Here is a 25290-nt window from a genome sequence, read left to right on the forward strand (position 1 = left end):
AAAATAGGCCGATTGTATCGCTCTGTCTATTGCAGTGAATTAGTGATGGTCTCTATGCCAATTAGACATTAAAAATGCTTTCTTGTATGGTGATCTAGAAGAGGAAGTGTATATGGAGCAACCTCTGGGGTATGTTGCTCAGAGGGAGAAACATAAAATTTGCAGACTCAAGAAATCAATTTATGGGTTAGTAAAGTTTTGAGGGTTTGGCTTGAAAAATTCAGCTAGGTGGTGATGTCTAAGGGGTTCTCGAGAAGTCATTGTGATCACTCCTTGTTTATAACGGAAAGGTCATCCAGGATTGTGGTATTACTGGTGTATGTAGATGACATTATTCTGTTGGGCAATGCTATTTCTTGTGTTGAAGAAATTTAGTCCCATTTGGATATGTAATTGGAACCTCGTTCTTAGATCAGCCAATTCTTTGGCTGATAAATTGGCAAAATTTGGAACATCCTAGCAATCTCTCATTGTTTGGGATGGCTTCCCCCATTGTAATCTGCCCGTTTGAGTTTCTCTTAATAAAATTCAGCATCATTTTTTTTAAAAAAAAAAAGTTCCTTTTGGATACTCATTTTCAATCTAAGGATTTGGGACTATTGAAACACTTTCTGGGTATTGATGTAGCGAAGAGCAAAAAAGTTGTCTTGATACAACGAAGTATATAACAAATATGCTATAGGAATATGGACTATCAGGAGCAAAACCAGCTGATACTTTAATGGAAGAGGGTCACGATCTCTATGATGATCAGTGCAGAATTGAACGACTAGACAATGTATCGGAGACTAGTGGGTAAACTTATATATGCAACAGTTATTAGACCAAACATCTCATTTACAGTGAGTGTAGTTAGACCGTTTATGGAACATCCACGAAAAGTTACCTAGAAGCTACACAGAGAATTTTGAGGTATCTTAAATGGCACTTGAAAAGGATCTCTTCTTTAGACCCAAGGGCCACTTAAAAATTTAAGCCTTTTCTGATGCAGATTATGCTGGTTCTAAACTGTGCAGGAAGTCGATTACTGGTTATTTTGTTTTCCTCGGGCAACTTGATCAGTTGAAAAAGTTAAAAAACAGAATGCTATGGCTTAGTCTAGTGCTGAAGCTGAATATTGGGCAATGGTCCATACTGTCAGCGAGTTGATGTGGGTGAGATCTGTCTCATAGGAGTTGGGTTTCTACTAGAATGAACCCATGGGCATGTTTTGTGATAATTAGACAGCTATCTTCATTGCAAGTGATCTTGTGTTTCATGAGAAGACAAATCACATAGAAGTAGACTGCCACATTATTCGAGATGTTGTGATGGAGGTAGTTACCCCATTTGTTCAATCTGGAGATCAGCTTGGAGATATCTTCACTAAGGCACTGGAAAGCGTGAATTCTTATCTTTCTATGACAAGCTGAGACTCTTGGACATATACGCTCCAGCTTGAGGAGACGTATTTTGGTCATTTACCACTTCAGTAGATTTATTTTTATATGTAATCTTGTTCTGCATACTGAATTGTATCTACGGTTCAGTTTTCATGTACATAGGATACATAGAATGGAGATATATGGAGAAGTTTGATTATGTAAGTGGGGGCATTTTTGTCATTATGTTAACTCCATTTAATTAAATAGAGAGGGGGTTGTGCACGACCCCAAAGGAGTTCTCTTTCGAACCTCTCCCAAATTTCTCTTTCTTCTCTCTTCTCTACTCTTCAATCTTTAGTTTTTACAAGAATCTTTCTTTCCATGAGTTGCTAGGAATAGATTAAAGAAGTGAATTTATCAGTGAGAATAGAAGACCACGGAGCTCTTATCTTCTTTCTCATTCTCACCCTCTATCACTTGAAAAAATTAAAACATTGTCGGGGCATAGATGCTACTACTATGAAAAAAAAAAAAAAAACAGAAAAAAAAACTAAATAACTCGGCGAAATTTGTACAAGGAAAAGGAAAAGAGATCTAGTGGACTTGTTATTCTCTTTCCATCATAAAGATGCCATAACTTAAATGTTGTTACATTCTTTTCGAACTATAATTAGTTTAGGGAGTTTCAGTGTTGACACACAGACTAATGATTTCATTTATTTTTTAGTTGGGATTTAGACTGATTTTGACATACTTATATCACCCTATGATTCAATGATAGCCGTTTTCCTAGTAGTACCTACCGTGCACAAAAAACAAACTGATACACAATTGTCCACTGCATAATATTTCACTGCCGCTGATTTTAACAATTCGTGGTGCAGGATGCTTGGAAAACCACACTTTTGTTGCGTGCAAAAAATGCAGTGAAAGCAAAAGAGGATGAAGATGATGATCTTACATGAATTCATTCATGTCCTTATTCTTGTTGCGTGCATCTATTGAGTTCATTCTGTGATTGAGACGGGGTGGATTCTCGTAGTTTTTAATGAAATCCCTTGTATTTTACTTACTTGGTAATATACCTTGGTGGCCTTGATTATGTTCGAGTTGTGTGAATAGCTCTAGATATAAGCTTTTGTTCCAATGAGATGTTCGACACCTGAGTTAATTCTTTGCCTGTATTTGCATAAAATCAAGTTCAGAAATATGTTGTTATTGTTTTAATATTGCTAAACGATCTATTCGATCTTAAATACAGTGAAATAATTACTCTTTAGGCATCTTAAAGAAGATCTGTTCGACTTCTACTTGTTGGGAAGGTTCGCGTGGCTCAAAACAAGTCCAAGCAGTAATTTATAACAGGGACACGAAAGGAACCAATGAAACTGGATTCCTGGAAAAGGAAATAATCTGACTTGACTCGAACGTGTCTCCACGGAACTTTCACCTCTAGGTTCAAAATCTTGGTAGCGAGCTAAAACTCTACCATATGGTGTTTGTGTAGAGACAAAGCATCCCATAGAACAATTACTCTCTTCGGTGCCGCTTTTAAAGGATGGCCAGGGGTGTTGGGGGAAGAGGTGGAATTCCCTAGGAAGGGAGGGATGTTGGCTAGAACAGGTAAGATGCCAGGGTAAGGGTTAAAGTTTTGATGGATGCATCTAGGGGTGGCATCGAGCTGAGTCAAGCCCGAACCTCCTTATGTTCGAGCCGAACTTGATTTAAATATTTTGAGCCGAGTTTCGAGCTGAGTCTCGTCTCGAGCCTAAAATTGTTATCGAGCTCGAGCCTAACGAGTTCGAGTTCGAGTTCGAGTCGAGCTTCGAGTCGACCTCGAGCCTCAACATATATTTAAAACTTTTAAAAAAATATATATTGAATAAAATATATATAAAATTATGTATACATTTTACATAAAATTGGGCATAACCTCTATATAAAATTGGGCATAACCATATATATATATAATACGTGTATAAGATTGGGCATAACCTCTACTTAAAATTGAGCATAATCTATGTATATAATACTTGTATAAAATTCGACATGACCTCTACTTAAAATTGGGTATAATCAATATACATAATACTTGCATAAACACTCCATAAAATTGTCTATACATTCCATAAACACTCCATGAAATTGTTTATACACTCCATAAAATAGTCTAAAACTCCATACACTGCATAACATTATAAATAAACTCTATACAATAATCAAACACAACAAAATTAAATGAAATATCACTATCAATTTACAATCACCCAAATAAAAACTATAAATCCTTTAAATAAAATCCTATTACTATTTGAGACTTACTAGAAAATTACGAAATATTTTAAATTTTTCTTAGGAAAGTTAAATGGACCTCTTATTGCCTTTTCTAAAGGAAATAAATAAAAATTAATAATTAATCTAATATATTATTATACTTATCGATAAATTTTTAATCACATAAAATGTCAAACACAAAATTGTTATGAAAATTGCCTCATGCTCAAAGTATTATATCATCAACTGTCAAATACTTATTCAAAATTTTTTTATATGATTTTCTAACCCATCTTGGCAAGAAAATCTTATTTAGAAAATTATATGATTTTTTAAAAATAATTTATAATTAGAAAAATATTTTGAAAAAAACATGAGGCACTAATGGTCCCTATATTTCTACTAAAAATGTCTGTTCAACATTTATTGGAAAAACCACTAATAGTCTTTAGAAACGTATTTATACTAAAATATCTTTTCAATTTCTTTAAGAGCCATGAAGAAGGGACAAATTTTTTTTTTTTCCTTGTTTATGATCTCGCACGTAGGGGTGGCTTTGAATAAATTATATATAAAATTATGCATACATTTTAAAAAAAATATAATGATAGGGGAGGTTCAGGATTGAATTTCAATAATAGATTAAAATGCACCAATATTAATCTTTTTTACTCCAATTGTTGTTAGCTTGTTTTGTAATTTTTGAATCTGGCCATAATTTATTATGGCCTCCTTAGTGCCCCTAGATGAAAATTTATATTCTAGGAAAAACTAAAAATATTTTTCCTATGATACATATTCCCAAAAAAACCTTTAAATAAAATTTTATTACTATTAGTGACTTATTAGAAAATTACAAGAAATATTTTAAAATTTTCTTATGAAAGTTAAATGGACCTTTTATTGCCTCTTCTAGGGAAATAAATAAAAATTAATAATCAATCTAATATATTATTATACTTATTGATAAATTTTTAATTAATTAAAATATCAAACATAAAATTGCAATGAAAATTGCTTCATGCTAAAAGCATTACAGCAAAAACTGTTAAATATTTATTAAAATTTTTTTATACAGTTTTCTACCCCATCTTAGTACGAAAATCTTACTTAGAAAATTATATGATTTTAAATAAAAAAATCCAATTAGAAAAATGATTAAAAAAATGAAACACTAATAGTTTATAGAAACTTATTTCCATAAAAAAAAATTTAATTTTTTCGAGTGGAAAAAGTTTTTTTTTTTTTTTACTTTATGATTTCGTACGTGCGAGATCATCTTCGCGCGGGGGAGGGGGGAGAAACTTAGGTTCTGGGTTTCCGCCTAGACGATGCGGAGGGAAGGGGGTTACGGCGCCAGGGAGGACCTGTCGTCGGGGATGACGGCGGCGGTGGTGACGGAAGCAGCGGTGACGGAAACAGAGGCGACGGCGAGGAGAGGAAGAAATTGAACGGACGGCCACAGAGGCGGCCGGCGGTAGAGACGGCCGACGAACAATTGTGACGGCGGTAGAGGCGGCGACAACAGCCGACTGGAGGGGCTCGGCGGTGACGAGGGGAGGAAAAATTGCCTCCCCCCCCCCCCCCCCCCCCCCCCCCCCCCCCCCCCCCCCCTCCCCCCTCTCTCGATCCCGCTCCCCCGCTCCCGATCCCCATACCGATCCGACTCACCTCGAGCAGGCTCGCGAGCCGACAAACCGAACCTGGCTTCAGTCGAGCTCGGCTCGTTAAGGTAAACGAGCCGATTTCGGTGCTCGAGCTGGGCTCGAGCTCGATAGATCACGAATCAAACCCTAGCCGAACTCGAGCCGGCTCGGTTCGAAGCCACCCCTAGATGCATCTTAGCTTGGTGATAACTTCCACGCATTCCATTTGTTTAAGGTGGGATGCCATAGACACTTTTAGAGAAGTCTCTTGCATGGTGAAAAAGGCACTAAGACATACAACATCACAATTAGAATCAATCGTAACTTTGGATCTAACTCTTACTAGACTCTAATACCATTTAAAATTTTTTAATTTTTATCGAAAAGGTTTTCGAATTTCTGAAAGTTTTTTAATAAATTGCTTGGCACATGTGAGACAACCTAAAAATCTTTGTAGTTGTTTTATGTTTTTAATTTCGTTTGGAAATAAAGAACTTTTTTCAAGAATATGATTTTGGTGAACTATTTCTCCCTAAGAAATGTTTAATCCTAAGAAATCTATCTTAGTATAAAATATTTCACTTTTTTTTTTTTACTAAGATCAATTCCCTTTGTCTTTAAAGTTTCTAAGACTTGCATTAATTGTTTTATTCTCTTGTTTATGAGAAAACCTAAATGTCATCAACATGCACTATACAAAATTTGAAGAATGGTCTTAAAAAATCATCCATTCTTCTTTGGAAAATATTAAGGATTTGATTTAAACCAAATGGCATAACAAGTCATTCATAATATCTCGAATGACAACAAATGCTGTAAGAAGAATGACACGTTCAAATAGACGAATTTGCCAAAATCCTGATTTGCAGTCAAATTATGACAACCATTTTCCTCTAATCAATGTAATTAATCTTTCCTTGTTAGGGAGATAATAGGCATCTATTTTTGTGGATTCATTAACGTTTGAATAGTTAATGACCATTCTAGTTTTTCTACCTTTTATCTCTGCATAGTTTCTAACAAAAAATATGGGGAGAGTGACTTGCTCTTATAAGTCCATGTGCAAAAAATTCTTCTAGTTGTGTACAAGATTCTTCAACATCTGAAGGGGTATAAACCACGAGCTTTACTCAAATTATTTTATTTGAATCAATAAGTTCGAGATCAACAAATGGTTTTTGTTTTTTCCACTATTCTAAAGGTTTATCTAAGCAAGTGGATTCAAGAAGTGTGTGGACTTATGTGTGAGTTTTGTGCAACGAGTAGTGGTTCTAAAGGAGGAATCTCACCCCGTTTGTTGTGCTTTGGGAATGTTGATGAAGAGTTTGTGCATTTTCTGAAATTGCATAAGCTAATATTTTCCAACGAAGGATGGTTTTCAAATATCATACATTCTTTGTTGAAAAATATTAGGTTTTTTTTTCTAAACCAGAAGGCATAAAAAGCCATTCACAATGTCCCAAAGGACAACTAAATGTTGTAAGATGAATGGTGTGTTTGCCTAAATCCTAATTTGCAGCCAAATTGGGAAGACCATTGTTTTCTTCTAATCAATGTATTTAATATTTCTTTGTTAGGGAGATAATAACCATCCATTTTGTGGCTTCATTAACTTTTTTTATAGTAATGACCATTCTAGCATTTCAGTGTTTTATCTTGCATAGTTTTTTACCAAAACTACAGGGGATGTATGAGAAGAGCGACTTGCTCTTTTAAGTCCTTGTGCAAGCAATTATTTTAGTTGTGTAGGGAATTCTTCAACATCTGAAGCGGTATAAGCCATGGGCTTTACTCGAATTATTTTATTTGGATCAATAAGTTCGAGATCAACAAATGGTTTTTGTTTTTCCCACCATTCTAAAGGTTTATCTGTGCAAGTAGATTCAAGAAGTGTGTGGACTTCTGTGTTTGAGTTTTATGCAACGAGTAGTAGTTCTAAAGGAGGAATCTCACCATGTTTGCTACGCTTTGGAAATGTTGATGAAGAGTTTGTGCATTTCCTAAAATTGCATAAGCAATGGAAGGTCTATAGGCATAGGCGAACATTGTGTTGCCATTGATTTCTCGTCTAGTATGGCATTTTAGACAAAAATATTCAGGTGTTTGTTCTACTAGTGCGTGGAACATTAACCAAGTGTTTCCTAAATTTAAGTCGGGTCTTGAAGTAACAATTTTTCTGAGGCTTAGTAATGTGGAAATCCTAAATTTTTATCCACTGATTTTGAGGTGAATTTTGCTTGCTTGATGTTGAAGCTGCATAATTTCTCTTGAGCGTATTTCCATAAATTTTATGGGAGTAGTATATGTCGGGCTAGACAATAGGTATTTTTAGTATCAATGGGAGCATGAATATGGAATTTGTTATATCCAGGTAGTGTTAAGACTACTGTAATATAAGAATTTCCTGAATAAACTTGTTCTGTGTTAATTTGGAGACTCATTCATTATTCCCAAATGAGTCAGACATATTCTTAGACTTTTCTTAATTTGAAGATTTAGTGTTTAATTGAACTTCATAGACTTCGTCTTCAGATTGAATTTCATCGTAATGACACAATTCTAATCCTTTATTTTCAGCAAATATCATATAAGTGTTATATTGTCCTTTTTGTTTCTCATTTGGATGGCATAATGAAGAAATACCCCTATTGCCAGGTCAATTCCCATGACTTTTCAAAATCCAATGTATCAAAAAACACAAATAATAACTCAAAAGGGACTTAAACGGTCCTTTGAGTAATACAGTACTCAAAATAGGACAAACCCAGATATGTTCACTTCGATGCTATCCTCATGGATGACATAGTGAAGAAAATTCCATACTAAATAATATTATAGATTTAATCAGATATTTACATAAAAATATTTTATCATAGAAAATGTAATTAAAAGTATTCTTCTGAATATATCTATTTCTTATGCCATCATTTAGAAATAGAAATGTTAGAAGATGGGCCCAAACCCATAAGATATGGGACCTACCATGATCACGTGAGGTGGCATAGGAAGTCTAACAGAGGCACAATTATTATGGAAGCAAATCTCATAGAGGAGTTTCAGTTTAAAGGTGTTTTAGTCATGTTAGACTTCTAGTTTAATTGTAATTGAACTCTACTACCTTTCTCTATTATAAATAGAGGTTCATGATTACAAAAGGTCAATGAAGTATTTCTCTTTTCCATAAATTCAAAATGGTAGGAGAGCAAGTTTTGTGAGTTGACTTGGTCAACTCATAGAGGTAATGTGATCTTTTTCTAATTTATTATCTCTAGCAGTGTAGGTTTGTATTTCTTTTTTTTTTTTCAATCCCTATACCCTTTATTTGATTTATGTCTATACCTCTATACTGAGCTTTTCATATTACACATTATATATTTAAAGAAATATATTTGAGTCTACTTTCCAAGGAGTTTTATTTTTTTTGCAATTGGAATTATCTACAAAGAGAAATCGATATTTGAAGCAGCACATGTTATATTAAAAAATTGTTTGTGCAGCAATAGAAAGCTTCAGCTTCCGAGCTATTTTATGCTATCAAGAACGAGATTTTATATGGAGAATTATATATCAAAAGAAATATCTATAAGTCTATTTTCTTACATATTTAACAAATTCTTGATCTGAGTTTTTTATATGGAGATAATGATCTTGGAAGAGTCAATGGTCATGCAGGAAAAAGGGGAAAGAGTACTTAGTTCGGCAGAGACCTAAATTTATAAGATCATATATCTCAATAGAAGTATATTTCATGAAGAAACTTTATACTTGGATGAAAGGTATTTAAGTTTAGTTTCAGGAGGAGAAAATTTCATGTCAATCTGATCTATTTAAGGATATATTTGCATTGGAAGAATCATAGGTCATACTGGTATTCTGTTGCATTGAAAAATCCAAATTTAAGCCAATTGTTTTGCGTCACTTTTTGAGTTGCTGTTATTGATCAACTATATCAGGAAAATATCTCTTTTACCCCTTTTTCGGTTACTAAATCTAAGTTATTTGGTTCAAGCTAGGAACACTGCCATTACCTCTCAGCTTGAGGAGGAGGAGGAGAAAAAGTACAAGAAAGAGGTATTTTATTCCATATGTTGTGCAAAAAAAAAATTAAAGATCAAGAATCCTAACTCGCAGTAATAATTGTGGTAATTATTGGTGATACCTGACTCTGCCCGACTCGATTCTATTTCTTCAACTGGATTTTTATTTTGAGGTATTCGCAACATATTCCTTGGTCAACATATTATTTGGTGCAGATACTCACATCGGATTATTTCATGGGTTCTTTTACAAGGATTTTATTATTTTGGTTCATTTTATATGGGCCCGGGCCCATTTCAGCTGCAGTTATTGTGTCTCTTTGGATGAGACATTATTATTGAAGAAGTGGTGGCCTCAACATCCTTTCTTCCTCTTTACCCATTACCTATTGGTTATTTGACAACCTTACTCCTACCATCTTTTATTTGACTCTCACATACTTCTTTGGGCCAACCACTTGCGTTGGGAGTTTAAGTCCATCATGGTTGGGTGTTTTAAGTCTATTGAGATTTTTATATATAGATACCCAAGGGTCTTTTATCGCTGTCTTTTGAATGACAGACATTACCCACTTATCATGTCTTTTATCACCGTCCCCTCCTCTTCATTGGCATTTATTACTCCTACCACTTGAGAGTCATTGTCCTATGGAGGGACACGTGATGGAGGAGTTTTTACTACACTTCTGAGCAATACGTATAGACCCACTACCTGCGAAATATAGGAGTGCTACTACTTAAGAATAATAGGAGTATGCCTTACATCCAACATGGGTTATGACTGGAGTATGGAGCGATGTCATATGGCTTGGAGTGATTTTACTCTCACTTATCTTATGCCAGTTGGGCCTCATGGAAGAGAGCTCCAACATGAGGGGGAGTGTTAGAAGATATAGAGGACTGCCATTTTATACGAGTAGATCCTATACATCATTTGCAGGAAGAAGAGAGTTCATGATGTTCTCTCACCCCCAGTTTGAGGGGGTGTTGGAAGATGAGCCCAAACCCACACGAGCAAGGAAGGCCCACATATCCAAGAGTATTGGAAGATGGGCCCAAACCCATTAGATATGAGACCCACCATGATCACGTGAGGTGGCATAAGACGTCTTACACAATAAGAAGTCTAAAAAAGGCACAATTATTATGGAAGTTGGTCTCATAGAGAAGTTTTAGTTTAAAGGTGTTTTAGTCATGTTAGACTTCTATTTATATTGGGTAATTTAATTATGTTAGGACTTATCTTTAAGTGTTAGAGTTTGGGTGTAATTGGGACAAATGTAGTTTAATTGTAGTTGGACCCTACTACCTTCCTCTATTATAAATAGAGGTTCATGTACTCTGATTACAGAAGGTCAATGAAGTATTAAAACTACCCCGATATAACAAATTCTAGGGATCTGGATGTTTGATTTAGTCTATGTACAATTTTTTATAGTCATAGGCAGAGAAGAATGGGACTTATAAGGGAACGAGTAATTTTTACATAAGAGGGGCATTTTTGTTATTTCTATAACTTGTTATCTAAACCTAATAAATAACATTAGGGGTTGTACATGACCCCTAATCTTTTGTCTCCTTTTTTCTTCTCCCTTTCTCTCCTCTTCTCTCTCTTTTTCTCTAATTTTCACATTTTTTATAATTAATTTTATTTTATTAGCTATAATATGTTCTCTTATTTCTCTGTGTATGAATGAGATATTCTTGTCTATAATGGATAGGGAACAAGTTTGGAGGATATTTATACTATTCCTTGCTTATAATTTACATTCTTATTTTCTTTTAGATACTCAACACAAAATCGGGGGGTCTAGCAATTGCCAAAGGCATTGTAGTTGACACCAGCTGCTTTCATGTTTCCATAAAAAAATTGGTGAATCCTGATATTTGTTATATGTTTTGCATACACTACAAATTTTTGGTTTCTATGTAACTTCTAACCTTGCTCCGTACCTAAATGTTTTTTTAAGTTTAACTTATTTCAGATCTATAGGATTTATTTTATCGATGCCTATGACTTCCAAGAAGCAACCTGTCTTCATAGATGGGAGATCTAAAGTAGGAGATTTGGTTCATTGATTGACAAGGAAAAAGTTGCTTTATCCTATGCAATAATAAGGTATAATGATTAACCATAAATACAATTAATTAACACTAACCCTATCATGTTAAAAATAACATTATAAAAACCAATTTCTCTGGTATTTATATTTGTATAGGTGATTATATAGCTCTTTAAACCTATGCAATGATCGAATAAATGAATTCATAGGGGAACCTCTCGTCATTTTTTAAGTCGATATTAAGTTGGCCTCATCGTATATGTCCATATCGATACAAGCATGTAAGACTCGTGATTGAATTAGTATATTTATTGAATAATATTTCAGGGTAAGTATTTGTTAATCGGAAACTGTAGGAAAAAATGCAATATGAAATATTTTTCTTCAACAAAATGTTTTGCTTTTTTGTTATTTTTGGTGATTTTTTTATTCTTATTTTTTTTTTGTCATAAAAAATATTAAAATAATAAAATTAATTTTTTTATTTTTTCATGAGGAAACTATATGAAATTTAAATAAGAAGTATGAAAGGGATTTTTTTTTATAATTTATTACTTACTTGAAATTTAGTTTTTAATATTTATAAAAAATAATTTGATTATAGTGTAAACGCAACCAATATAAATGATTTATTTTAGAAGCAAGTGAACCACAACTAATGTTTTGTAAGCGATTGGGTTGGATTGGGCTGGGCTCGGTTGTTAAAATTGGGTCAAGTGAACTCGATTTACCCAGAGCCTCATCGAATTAGCTTGCTACCTATGTGTCCTTGTAGTTCTAGTGAATGTTGAAGCTGGTTTGCATGCTAGAAAGATACATCTTTTAGAAGAAATTGAAAGGCAACAAGCAAGCAAAACAAGTTATTGCTGACATATCTAAACACTGGCACTAGATTAAATGTCTCAACTAGGCTTATCCTCTTAAGTCAATGCTAACTCCTGCACACAAAATTAGCAAGCAAATCTCTGAGGAGGTAGTTGTTGCAAGAGCTGTTGTTGAAGCTCTGGGAAGGCATTGTGCTCAAGCTGAATTTGAGGCAGCTGTAGAGGCCATAATCAATTCCAAGAACCAAGAAATTACTCGCTTGAGGGATAAATCTCAGTATAATGAAGCAAAGAATTAGGAAATGTCTCCAAAGTATCAATATGCCCAACAACTCACTAAAAGGGTGAGCTATATTTTACTTCAACACTTGATCGAGCCACTGCATTCTACTTCTTACTTTTCTATTAAGGTTTTTTTTTAACTATTATAATTTATTAACCAAGATACAAGAAATAAACAGATTAGGGAGAGCCCCCCCCCCCCCCCCCCCCCCCCCCTCCCTTACAATAAGGGATTGGAGGGAGGCTCCCTGCTTAGCAAGAGCATCAGCTACATAATTGGCAGACCTAAAAACATGGGACCAAATACAAGTAATATTGGGGAAGAATGTCCATAATAGCATAGTATTGGAAGATAGGGCCTAAGCCCACACAACTAAAGAAGGCCCACATATCTAAGTATATTGGAAGATGGGCCCAAACCCATAAGTTCAAGGAAGGCCCACACATCCAAGAGATGTGGAAGATGGGGTCGAGGTGCCTAGATCAAGGGGAAGGCCCGTAGGGCCACACAATGATAGCAGGATAGTAAATAATCATCTCATAGAGATGATATTGATGTAATTAGGTTAAAGTTCTACGGTTAAAATCTTAAACTCTAAGTTCATGGGTATTATTGTAATACAATAGTTTGATTAATCTATAAATTGAGCTTTAGGGGGAAGGGTTAAGACATAAGTCCATGACCTCATTTTTCAGGACTCATTTATGGTTTTCAGATTCCAAAAACTCATTTTTTTCTTTTGCTCATATTTCTTATAACCTTCACGTCCAAAAAAATTTTATTTCTTATTTTTTCGATTACATCTTTTTCTCTCCGGAACGGTGATTCCATTATCTCATTGCAACTAAGAGGGTTCAGAAATTTCATCGACGACTATTGAGAACGCGCGCTCGGCACCTGCCTTGTTCGAGCCTTCCACTGGTAAGAAAAACCAGTGCATGACAAGAACACCATCTACGCTCACCAGTGGAGTCCCTAGAGCGAGAAACAAAACCCCGCCTTGTTTGAAGCCAACCCAGTTCCGGATTGAAGCATACTGCCGTCAGAGCATCGCCTCCATGGCCTACGACAGTGCCGCCATCAAGCTCCAAAGCGGCATTTGTTAGTCTGTGTATCATCGTTCCAGAAAACTCAGCCGGAAACCTGCTGGAGGGATTAATTCTAGTCTGAAGATTAGCATTGGACTGCTGCAGAAAATTTCCATTCCATCTTGAGCTGATGCATCTTCGACTCACGAAGTGTATCACAATCAGCCAATCGTCATCATCATCATCGTGATTTTTGGCTATTTCGAAGCACGTCTGCCGATATTACTCTCTGCTTCTCTGGCTACGAATCCGATATCTTATCTCTGTTTCAGATTTTTTTGGAAGTTTTGTTCGAATTATGGTTTCAAATATATTATTTATAAAATAAAAATACCATGATATTAGAGGCGTGGGGTCCACTTCTAGATGTTTTGTCATTGAATGTTTAGTACAGGGAATAATGGCCAGCACATCCCCCTGTAGAGGTAGATTCATTGGGTGCATTGACTGGATACATCCCTTGGGCATAAGGAGATGTATCTCACTTGAGGGGATGTATCTCTCCTTAGGGGATGTATCCTTATGAATAGTCATAAGTGCCACACCCTTTGGAAATCTATAAATTCTTCCATGGTCTTACAGGTGAGGCTAAGGCTATTTGCACACCCAGTCTGGCTGAACGGGAGCAAGCTTATCACTTGTAAACGAATTATCAAGGTTATCTTGTGCACTTCAAGTTCTATTTATATTCTTCAAGATGAAAGGTACGCTCTCTTTATTCTTATTATTTTAATTCTATGATATATGTATGGCTCTCATGATAAGAAAAATTATGGAGGATTTAAATTTATTTCTATGATGTTTATTTTATTATTATTAGACATCAAGTCTAACAAGTTTCTGGCTCATCTCCTTCGCTGGTGGGAATATTTGTTGGAAGTCTCCCAGAATATGATGGCATATTTCCATTTCCATATTCAAGATCTCTCTGCTGAATCGTTTTGCTGCCACTTGAAAACGAGCCGCACCAGTTTACCAAGATATCTGTTGCTACTCGTATTTCTGAGTTTGATCTTCCTGTTTATAACCAGTTTTCGTTTCCGGTTAGATTACATCGGATTTTACGAGCGATTTCTAAGATGGTTTTCGGTTTATAGCTTAGACTCGATTATGAGATCTTGGAAAGTTGCCTTCGCTGGGTTGCTGTCTCTGGTCTCGCTCTCTGTTCGGCGCCGGACCGGGCCTGTTTTGCCCAATCTGGACCTGTCTGAGTTAACCCAGCGGGCAGGCACCAAGACTCATTCCATCTGCCGTCGGACCAACTCACACCGAGTCAACCCGGTCCAGGTCAACTCAGTGAGTCAACTCAGACATGTCCCACGTATTTTCTACCTCGATATATGTGTTCAAGTTTTATACAATTTTTATACATATTTTTGCAGCGACTCTTTAATTTTATTCCTAGGTCAATATATTATTTGGAACAAATACTTGCATTGGATTTTTTTTATGGGTCATTTGTACAAGGATTATTTTGGTTCATGTTATATGGGCCCAAGCGCATTGCAGCTGCATCTATTGTTTCTCTTTGGATGAGACATTATTATTGAAGAAGAGGTAACCTCAGTATATGTTACATCATCGTGATGGACGAGTTTATTACTACATCCACTACCCATAAGGACATCTATGTTATTTCCCCTTGATGAAAGAATTTATTACTAACTCTATGTTATACCCTCATGAATTGGTATTTATTACTCTTACCACTTGAGAGTCGTTGTCCTGTAGAGGGACACGGTGATGGAGGAGTTTTTATTATACTTCTGAACATCGTATAGACCCACAACCTACATTAATAGGAGTGTGCCGAACATCCAACATGAGTTATTTGATTGGATTGAAGAGTAATGTCATACGACTTGAAGTGATTTTACTCTCACTTTTCTTATGCCAACTAGGCCTCATGAACGAGAGCACCAGCATGAGGGGGAGTGTTGGAAGATGTGCTACATTATACAAAAAATATTTTATACATCATTTGCAGCAAGTTGGAGTTCATGTTGTTCTCTCACCCCATGCTTGAGGGGGAGTGTTGGAAGATAGGGCCTAAGCCCACTCCACCAAGGAAGGCCCACATATCCAAGTGTGTTGGAAGATGGGCCCAAGACCAAGGAAGACCTACACATCCAAGAGATGTGGAAGATGTAATTAGGTTAAATTTCCAGGGTTAAACCTGTAACCCTAAGTTCAGGGTTACATAGTATTTATATAATACTAACCCTGGAGGTATTTGTGTCGAAAAGATACAAATACCCCTGTACAATTATACCTCTCAACTTTACATTATATGAGCCATATTGAGACGGAGGACGAAGCCATAGTGTGGCCAAACACCAAGGAGGAAGACTGTGCGAGTCCAAAGCACAACAACAGCAATGACGGCCAAGGCCAGGTGCAAAGGCATGGCCTAGAGGGGCGCATGCATATGGCCAGCCCGGCCGCAGCTGCAGAAGAACAAGACGCACTTGAGTTGGCCAGATGGATGGTCAAGCACCAAAACACGCAACAGCCCCAGCAGTAGGCCGAGACAGAAATCAAAAATGCAACAGACGTGCCCGTGGAGCACAACAAACAAAACACGCGAGCGCATGGCCTAGGGAGAGGGCGCATTGGCGTTTGGGGTTGCACGAAGGTGCTCCGCGCGGAAGGATGAATGTAGGGTTACCGAAGGTGAAACGTGTGCGCGACACGAAAGTTGTGGGCGTGCAAGCGCATGAGGCAGTGGGCTAATGAAATGCACATGGGGTTGCCGAAGCGCGTACACGTCCAGGAAGCAGTGCAGCCGTCCGAGTTATGCAAAACTATGATTATGGTTTTGTGGCAAAATCTGGGAACTTACCCTATTTTAGTGGGACCCTTCATGGGCCACTCAGATCCGACCCCTAAGGCATCTAAGACTCTTTTATGGCATGGCTTAAGGGCTGAGTTGGCAGCCAAGTGTATGAAGACATATAAAGGTCCAAAAATGTAACTGAGTCAGAGAAGGAGATTTGATAAGGGAGGATCTTTGCTCTCATTGGATGGAAGCATGAGAGAAGGATCAAATCAAGGAGATTTGATAAGGGTGGAGCAAATCAAGGAGATTTGATAAGGGTGGAGCAAATCAAGGAGATTTGATAAGGGAGGATCCTTGCTCTCATTGGACGGAAGCAAGAGAGAGAGGAGGGGGTCGAAGCCTATAAATACCAAGGCATGCGACCCTTGTAGATTCATTCAGCATTAGTGATAGCTTGTAAAGCATAGACGTGAAGGAGAGTTTTTGTAGAGTGCTGGCCTTCCACCTTGGACGACCACTCCTTGTAATCTTCTCTACTATTAATACAAGGTTACTTTCTGTCCCTATTCCATTGTCTTTCTATCTTTTCATTACCCGTGCTTCACTTGAGAGGAAGGAGTTTGCAACGTTGATCTAAGGGGCGAGATGGACACTGGCGCCACCCACAACTTCCTTTCGGAGGAGGAGGCTAGGCGCCTAAAAATACGAGGAGAGAAAGATGGGAGCAAAATGAAAGTTGTAAATTTTGCTGCTCGTGAAGTGTAAGGCATTGCCAAGAACGTCCTGGTGGAGATAGGCAAGTGGGTTGGATTTTTGAATTTTACTATTGTTGTGATGGATGATTTCAATGTGATTTTGGGAATGGAGTTTTTCACGGTTTGTAAGACATTTGTAATACCGCATGTTGGGGTAGTGAAGATTTTGGACGAGCAAAGTCCTTGTACTATTTTTGAACTTGACAACAAAGATATAACAAAAAAAGACTTAATGCTATCGGCCCTCTAGCTTAAGAAAGGTCTTAAGCAGGGCTGCTCTACCTTCATTAGCTTCTATTTGTGCTATAGAGCAGGTAGAGGTCATGCCCACCCCTAAAGAGATACAAGTCATACTACATGAATATAGAGATGTCATGCCTGAACAACTTCCAGCGAGGTTACCACCTAGGAGAGGGGTGGATCTTCACATAGAGCTTGAGCCCAGAGCAAGAAAGCCAGCACAAGCACCATACCGAATGACGCCCAAAGAGCTGGACGAACTGTGAAGACAACTCAGCGAGTTGCTGGACGCTGGGTTCATATGGCCAAGCAAAGCACCTTATGGGGCCCCTATACTATTTCAGACTAAGAAGGATGGAAGTATGAGACTGTGCATCGATTATAGGGCATTCAACAAGGTAACTATAAATAATAAGTACCCTATTACTCTTATTGCAGAACTCTTTGATCAGTTGAAAGAGGCGCAAATTTTCTCCAAACTGAATTTGCGAAGTGGTTATAACCAAGTCTGGATTGCTGAAGGAGACGAGGGGAAGACTACTGGTGTAACCGGATATGGAGCTTACAAATTCATGGTTATGCCCTTTGGCCTAACCAATGCACCTGCAACATTTTGCACTCTCATGAACGAGGTATTTTCCGAATACTTGGACAAGTTTGTCATTGGTTATTTGGATGACATCGTGGTGTACAACAAGAGTATGGACGAGCACAAGAAACACCTTCGAAAGGTGTTCGAAACATTGAGAAATAATCAATTATACGTCAAGGAGGAGAAGTGCTCCTTTGGGTTGCAAGAGGTGTCCTTTCCTGGACATTGGATAGGGGGAGGATGGATATGGATGGACAGCAAGAAGGTGGAGGATGTGCGTGACTGGTCGATCCCTTCCAAGGTGTGTGAACTTAGGAGTTTCCTTGGTCTTACAAATTATTATAGGAGGTTTATCAAGGGTTTCTCAGCTATAACAACCCCCTTGACTGATCTCCTCAAGAAAGACCAAAAGTGGCAATGGACGGACTCATGCCAAAAAGCATTCCAACGGTTGAAGGACACCATGGTGGCTGAACCAGTGTTGCACCTTACTGATTTCAGCAAGCCATTTGAGGTAGATAACATGCCTCAAACTATGCCATTGAAGGTGTACTAGAATAGGACGGACACCCAGTCGCTTATGAGAGTAGGAAACTCAATGAAACTGAGCAATGTTATACTATACAAGAGAGAGAGAGATGACGGTTGTAGTACATTGTTTACGTCTTTAGAGGCACTATCTTTTAGGCTCCAAATTTACTGTAAAAACTCAGTCCAAAGCAGGCTCGATGGCAATATTTCTTGGCCGAGTTTGACTTTCAGATGATGTATAAGGCGGGGAAGTCCAATTGTGTTGCAGACGCACAGAGTAGGAAGGTGGATGCACCTAACTCTTACGAGGAAGAGACTAGCTAGAGCTTGGCGCACATGGCGCAACTAGCACCAGCAAGTGCGGTCTTGGTGCACGTAGCAACCCTTCCCACTTGCGCGGAAACTAGCAGCCAGAAGCAAATGAAAAGGGCGCAGCAACTGCTTGCAAGGGCGCAGACGCACACGGTGCAGCAAACTAGAGCAATATGCGCGCGCGACACCTTGCATTCGAGTGGCTGCAACCCCGCATACCGCAGTAGCCGACACTTGCTTCACTCGCACCACGCACTGTATGGTAGCAGCAGAACATGAAGAGGCACACGCTTGCAGGAGACATGCACTTTGTGCAAGGGGTGCGCGCGCGCATGGAAGACCATCTTGGCGCAGAAACAGAAAATGTGACTTTGTGATTACGAGCCTTAGCAGCAATTACACAGGTTAGTGCTTCGTTGCTCGACATGATTCGCATTGGACTTCGCCAAGACGCTCAGGCTTACGACATTGTGCAAGCTGCAACCTTGGGCGAGACGAGAAGATTCTGGCTTAACGACGGATTGCTCAAGACCAAAGGTAATCGACTTTATGTGCCTAAGCACGATAACCTATGGCGTGGCCTCTTGAGGGAATGCCATGATACCTTGTGGGCAGGACATCCATGTCAAAGAAGGACGTTGGCCTTGCTTTCTGGCCAATATTATTGGCCACATGTGGAGAATGATGTGGAGGAGTTTGTGCGCACATGTCTTATCTGTCAACAAGATAAGATCGAACAACACAAGCCTAGGGGTTTGTTACAACCCTTACCTATTCCAAAGTGACCGTGGGAGTCTGTTTCAATGGACTTCATCTTTGGATTACGTAAGAAAAATGGGTTGGCGTCTATCATGGTGATGGTGGTGGACAGATTTATGAAGTATATTACATTTGTAACGGTGCCAAGTGATTGTACAACAGACGGAGCAGCTAGGGCATTCATGGCACATGTGGTGAAGCACTGGGGCATGCCCACAACGATCATCAGTGATCGTGACCCCAGATTCACAGCAAAGTTTTGGACCGAGCTCTTTAACTATTGGGAACGTCTTTAAATTTTTCCACTAGTTTTCATCCTCAAAGTGACGGACAAACAGAGCGTGTAAATGCTTTGTTAGAGCAATACTTACACCATTTTGTTGCAGTAAAACAAAAAAATTGGCTAAACTTGTTATACGTGGCCTAGTTTTCATACAATTTATAGAAATCAGAATCAACCGGGCACAATCCTTTCGATTTGGCGAGAGGACGACAACCTTTGGCTCCCATGGGTCTCATTCCAGACACTTCAAGGAAAAGCCCAGCAGCTCATCAACTGGCGAAGAGGTGGAAATAGAAAATGGAGTTGGCATGGGTCTTACTGCATAAGGCAGCTAAAAAGATGAAGAAATATGCTGATATAAAGAGGAGGACGTCTTCTTTCAATGTAGGTGACCAGGTCCTTCTCAAACTCAGACCTGAGCAATTTCGTCACCTAAGGAGCAAGAACAAGAGTCTTTTGAAGAAGTACGAAGGCCCCTTTCCTATTATTGAACGGGTGGGCAACTTAGCCTACAAACTAAAGCTACCAAAAAGGTTTAAGTTTCATAATGTATTCCATGTATCCAACCTTAAACCGTACTTTGAAGACCGAGACCCGGATAGAATAGTTGATCCCCGAGACCCCATGGATATATCTACTACCTTTGACAATAGGGTAGACTATATCATAGCAGACCGAGAGGAGCGCCAAAGGGGTAAACACCGACGGATGCAATACTTGGTCAAGTGGCAGGGTCAATCGGAATCCGAATCAACTTGGCAAGATGCTGCCAAGTTATGGCAGTTTGAGAAGGGAGTGGCCACATACCGTCAGCGGTTGCAAACGAGGGTGTCTGCCTTATGGCGGTGGGAGTATGAGAAGGAGGACGAAGCCATGGTGTGGCCAGACACTAAGGAGGAAGACTGTACGAGTCCAAAGCACAACAACAGTAGTGACGGCCAAGGCCACGTGCAAAGGCACGACCCAGACGGGCGCACACACATGCCCAGCCCAGCCACAACTGCAGAAGAACAAGACGCACTTGAGTTGGCCAGATGGATGGCCACGCACCAAGACGAGCAATGGCCCCAGTAGCCGGCTGAGACAGAAACCGAAAACGCAACAGACCCGTGTGCAGGTCACAACAAGCAAAACACACGTGCGCACATGGCGTAGGGAGAGGGTGCATTGGCGTTTGGGGTTGCACGAAGGCGCTCCGCGCGGAAGGATGAATATGGGGTTACCGAAGGTGAAACGTGCGCGGCGCGGAAGCTGTGGGCGCTCAAGCAGCGGGCGGATGAAACTCACATGGGGTTGCCAAAGGTAAGATGCGCGCATGGCGTAGAAGCAGCATGTGCGCGCGCGTACACGTCCAGGCAGCAGTGCAACCGTTCGAGTTATGCAGAACTATGATTATGGTTTTGGGGCAAAATTTGGGAACTTACCCTTTTCGAGTGGGACCCTTCGTGGGCCACTTAGATCCGACCCCTAAGGCATCTAGGACTCTTTTATGGCATGGCCTAAGGGCTGAGTTGGCAGCCAAGTCTATGAAGACATATAAAAGTCCAAAAACGTAACTGAGTCAAAGAAGGAGATTTGATAAGGGAGGATATTTGCTCTCATTGGATAGAAGCGTGAGAGAAGGATCAAATCAAGGAGATTTGATAAGGGTGGAGCAAATCATGGAGAGTTGATAAGGGTGGAGCAAATCAAGGAGATTTGATAAGGGAGGATCCTTGCTCTCATTGGACCGAAGCATGAGAGAAAGGAGGGGGTTGAAGCCTATAAATACCAAGGCATTCGACCCTTGTAGATTCATTCAGCATCGGTGATAGCTTGTAAAGTTTAGATGTGAGGGAGAATTTTTTTAGAGTGCTGGCCTTCCACCTTGGATGGCCACTCCTTGTAATCTTCTCTACTATTAATACAAGATTACTTTCTGTCCCTATTCCATTGTCTTTCTACCTTTTCATTGTTCGTGCTTCACTTGAGAGGAAGGAGTTTGCAACGTTGATCTAAGGGGCAAGAGGTTGTACTACCCTTGACGGATTGAAGGTAGGTCATCATAGGAGTTGGAGTTCCTCTAGCCTAAGTGAGTTTAGGCTCATCTGACCTCGTGACACATATGCTCAACAAGCTCTACTTTGGCGAATATTCACCCCATAAGAAAAGAAAACATAAATTATGGACTCCACCTTGGTGAATATTCACCCATTAAGAAAAGAAAGCATAACTAAAGGACTCCACCTAGAACAATAGGTTGGGGGTTGTCGCTCATCTAGCAACTGGAGACATTTATCAAGTCCCCTATTGCTCTCTTCCCCTTGGGAAGCTCCACGAACTCCCATGTCTGGTTTTTATGTTGAGACTCCATCTCCTCCACCATAGCTCCCATCCATCTACTTTTCTCCTGGCTTTGTACTACCTCCTTAAAAGTAGTAGGATCCCTGTTACTAGTACTAAGCGCATAAGAAACCAAATTTTTAAAACCATACCTGGTAGGTGGCTTGATAGTGCGTTTGGGTATGTCTATGGCTATACGATGATGTTGTTGATCACTTGAGCTAAAACATTCGACATGATGAGTATCATTTTCTCTACCATGGTTTTCTAGCTCCACCTGCACCACATTCTCATTAGTGTTGCAATTTTTTGGCACTTGTTTCTCTTCTTCTTGAGTATGCTACAACATGGTTTTTTCATCAAAAACCACATCTATCACCGTCTTGTTTGTCTTTGGATCCCAAAGCTTTAAGCTTTTCACCCCTTTCTGATAGCCCAGAAAGATACATTGTCTAGACTTCGCATCAAACTTCGACCTCTCCTCACTAGATGTTAAAGTCCTAGGCAAGAGTACTTCCCAAGAGGTCACCCATTCTAGAATTACTCTTGCCCAAGCTCGCTTAACTTCAGAGTTCTGAGTCAGATACCTAGCCGATACAACCCAAAAAGACTAGCCGTTTAAGGTGCGGAAAGCCAAGTACCTAACTCAGACCACAAACTCTAACAAGAGTGGATGGAACCACTCTGACACCCACCCCGCCCATTCTGGAGTTGCTTCTCACGGGATACGAACGATACCATGTTAAAGTCCTAGGCAAGATTACTTCCCAGGAGGTCACCCATCCTAGAATTACTCTTGCCCAAGCTCGTTTTAACTTCGGAGTTTTGAGTCAGATACCTAGCCAATACAACCCGAAAAGACTAACCGTTTAAGGTGCGGAAAGCCAAGTACCTAACTCAGACCACAAACTCTAACAAGAGTGAACGGAACCACTCTAACACTAGAAACATGTACATAGGGTGGACAACCAACCACTCTCAAGCTAGAGAAGTCTACCTCACTGCCTGTCCACACTTCCTCTGGTACTTTCCCATTTAGTGATGCTCTAGGTGATCTGTTAATCAAGAAACATGCCATATTCACTACTTTTGCCAAGAAGTTCATTGCAAGCCTTGCATTCAACCTGAGACATTGGGTTTTTTCAGCTATAGTTTTGTTCATCCTTTCCACCACACCGTTCTGTTGTGGTGTTTTGCGTACTATGAAGTGTCTCTTAATTCTATGTTGCTCACACAACTCCCTTGAACTTTTAGTTTGTGTACTCAGTACCATTGTCTGATTGGAGACATTTAATCTTCCTCCCTGTCTGGTTCTCTACTTCAGCTTTCCACAACTTAAACTTGGCAAAATTTTATGACTTGTGTTGCATGAAGTACACCCAAACTTTTCGTGAGTAGTCATCAATAAAAGTCACAAACTACACGTGTCCTCCTCGAGATGCTACTTTTACTAGCCCCCAAACATTTGAGTAAACGTTGTCTAGAATCCCCTTCGTCTTGTGTGTGGCTGCCTTGAACTGCACCTTATTTTTTTTCCCAAGGACACAAAACTTGTAGAAATCAAGTTTGCATGTTTTGATACCCTTCAATAGATTTCTTTTATGAAGCTCCATCATCCCACCCCCTCCCATATGACCTAACCATATATGCCACAAGACTGTATAGTCTGACTCAGACTCTACAACTGCAACTCTACTTACAACTGTGGTACCTTGTAGTGTATAGATATTGCTAGATATTTTTTGTCCCTTCATCACTGTTAAGACACCTTTACTAACTTTCATTGTTCCACTTGCAGACTTGTAACTATATCCATTACAATCTAAAGTGCCTAATGAAATCAGATTCTTTCTTAAATCAGGTATGTGTCTAACATCACACAACGTTCTAATCACATCATCAAACATTTTAATTTGTATAGTCCCTATTCCAACAATTTTGGATGAAGCATTATTACCCATCAGAACAGAACCGGAGTTTACTAACCTGTAGGTGTGAAACCAATCTTTATTTGGTGTCATGTGATAAGAGCATGCCGAATCCTGAATCCAAGAATCTCTGAGATGCTCTGAACTGGATGAGACAAAAAGTATATCCCCGTCACCACTCTCTGAGTCTTCTTCTTCCACTACATTTGTAGATTTTGATGGACTCTCTCTGTTATCTGTGTTTCCTTTCTTTTTCTCTAAAAAATCCCATTTTATGTGCCCCTTGTTCCCGCACTTAAAACACGTGATGTCTTTCCTTTTCTTGGATTTAGATCAAGATTTGTTGTTACTCGATCCACTCCGACACTTGTTTCTTCACGTTCCTGGTTACCTTTCACTACAAGTCCTTCACCTTATGATGTTTAATCATTGACTTTCTTCCTCTGATGAAAGCCTAATAGAGCACTTGTGATTTCCTCCAATTCGAGAGTTTCTTTTCCCCACATCAGAGTCATAACCAAATTTTCGTACGTAGGAGAATTCGGTAGGGAATTCAGCAACATTAACGCCTTGTCTTTGTCTTCGAATTTCACATCAACCCGCCTTAAATCACTTATGAGCTGATTGAAAATGTTGATATGCTGGCTCAGATCTGAGCCCTCTGTCATCTTAAGACCATACAGTTTCTGGTTAAGATAGAGCTTGTTCGTCAACGACTTTGACATATATCGACTTTCCAGTTTCAACCAAACTGTTACCGGTGATTCCTCATCCATTACATGATACATGACGTCATCAGCTAGACAAAGCCTAATTGTTGCCACAACCTTCGTCTCCATTTTTTTCCAATCCATGTCATCCATTCCTGCCGGTCGTTTTTTCGTACAACGCCTTCAACATGCCCTACTACACTAACAGGTCTTTCACCCTCTGCCATAATCCGAAATTCCCTGTACTGTTGAATTTCGTCATATTAAATTTGGCAGAAGAAACCCCAGTCATCATCGCCTAACTTAGGTTCTCGACGATACAAATTCAACGCCTCCAAAATCACTTTAATCGGACGGATGTCAAACGAGCTGTCACGGGCCACAAAACCGGACCAATCGACTCAGACCGGCTTGAACGAACCGGGCCGGGTTGAACTGATCAGCGTTAAGTGAAAACCCGTCTTCTTCCCCGCGTCCCTGTTTTGAACAGGGCGGGATGG

General features: G+C 39.2%; 1 protein-coding gene across 1 annotated transcript in view; it reads left to right on the forward strand.

Moving 5' to 3' along the window:
* The window catches only part of LOC137945519 (alpha-soluble NSF attachment protein-like), a 44431-nt gene extending 41857 nt beyond the window's left edge, over nt 1-2574 (forward strand). The window contains exon 10 of the mRNA XM_068791449.1: nt 2249-2574. Within this exon, the coding sequence (XP_068647550.1) occupies nt 2249-2329 (81 nt within the window). The 3' untranslated portion in view covers nt 2330-2574. The remainder of the gene's footprint in view (nt 1-2248) is intronic.
* The last annotated feature ends 22716 nt before the right edge of the window (nt 2575-25290 follow it).

This window comes from Aristolochia californica, unplaced genomic scaffold, assembly GCF_029961685.1.
Source record: "Aristolochia californica isolate CCGP_79_NKW_82.1479 unplaced genomic scaffold, dmAriCali1.0.hap1 SCAF_12, whole genome shotgun sequence".
Classification (NCBI taxonomy): Eukaryota; Viridiplantae; Streptophyta; class Magnoliopsida; order Piperales; family Aristolochiaceae; genus Aristolochia; species Aristolochia californica.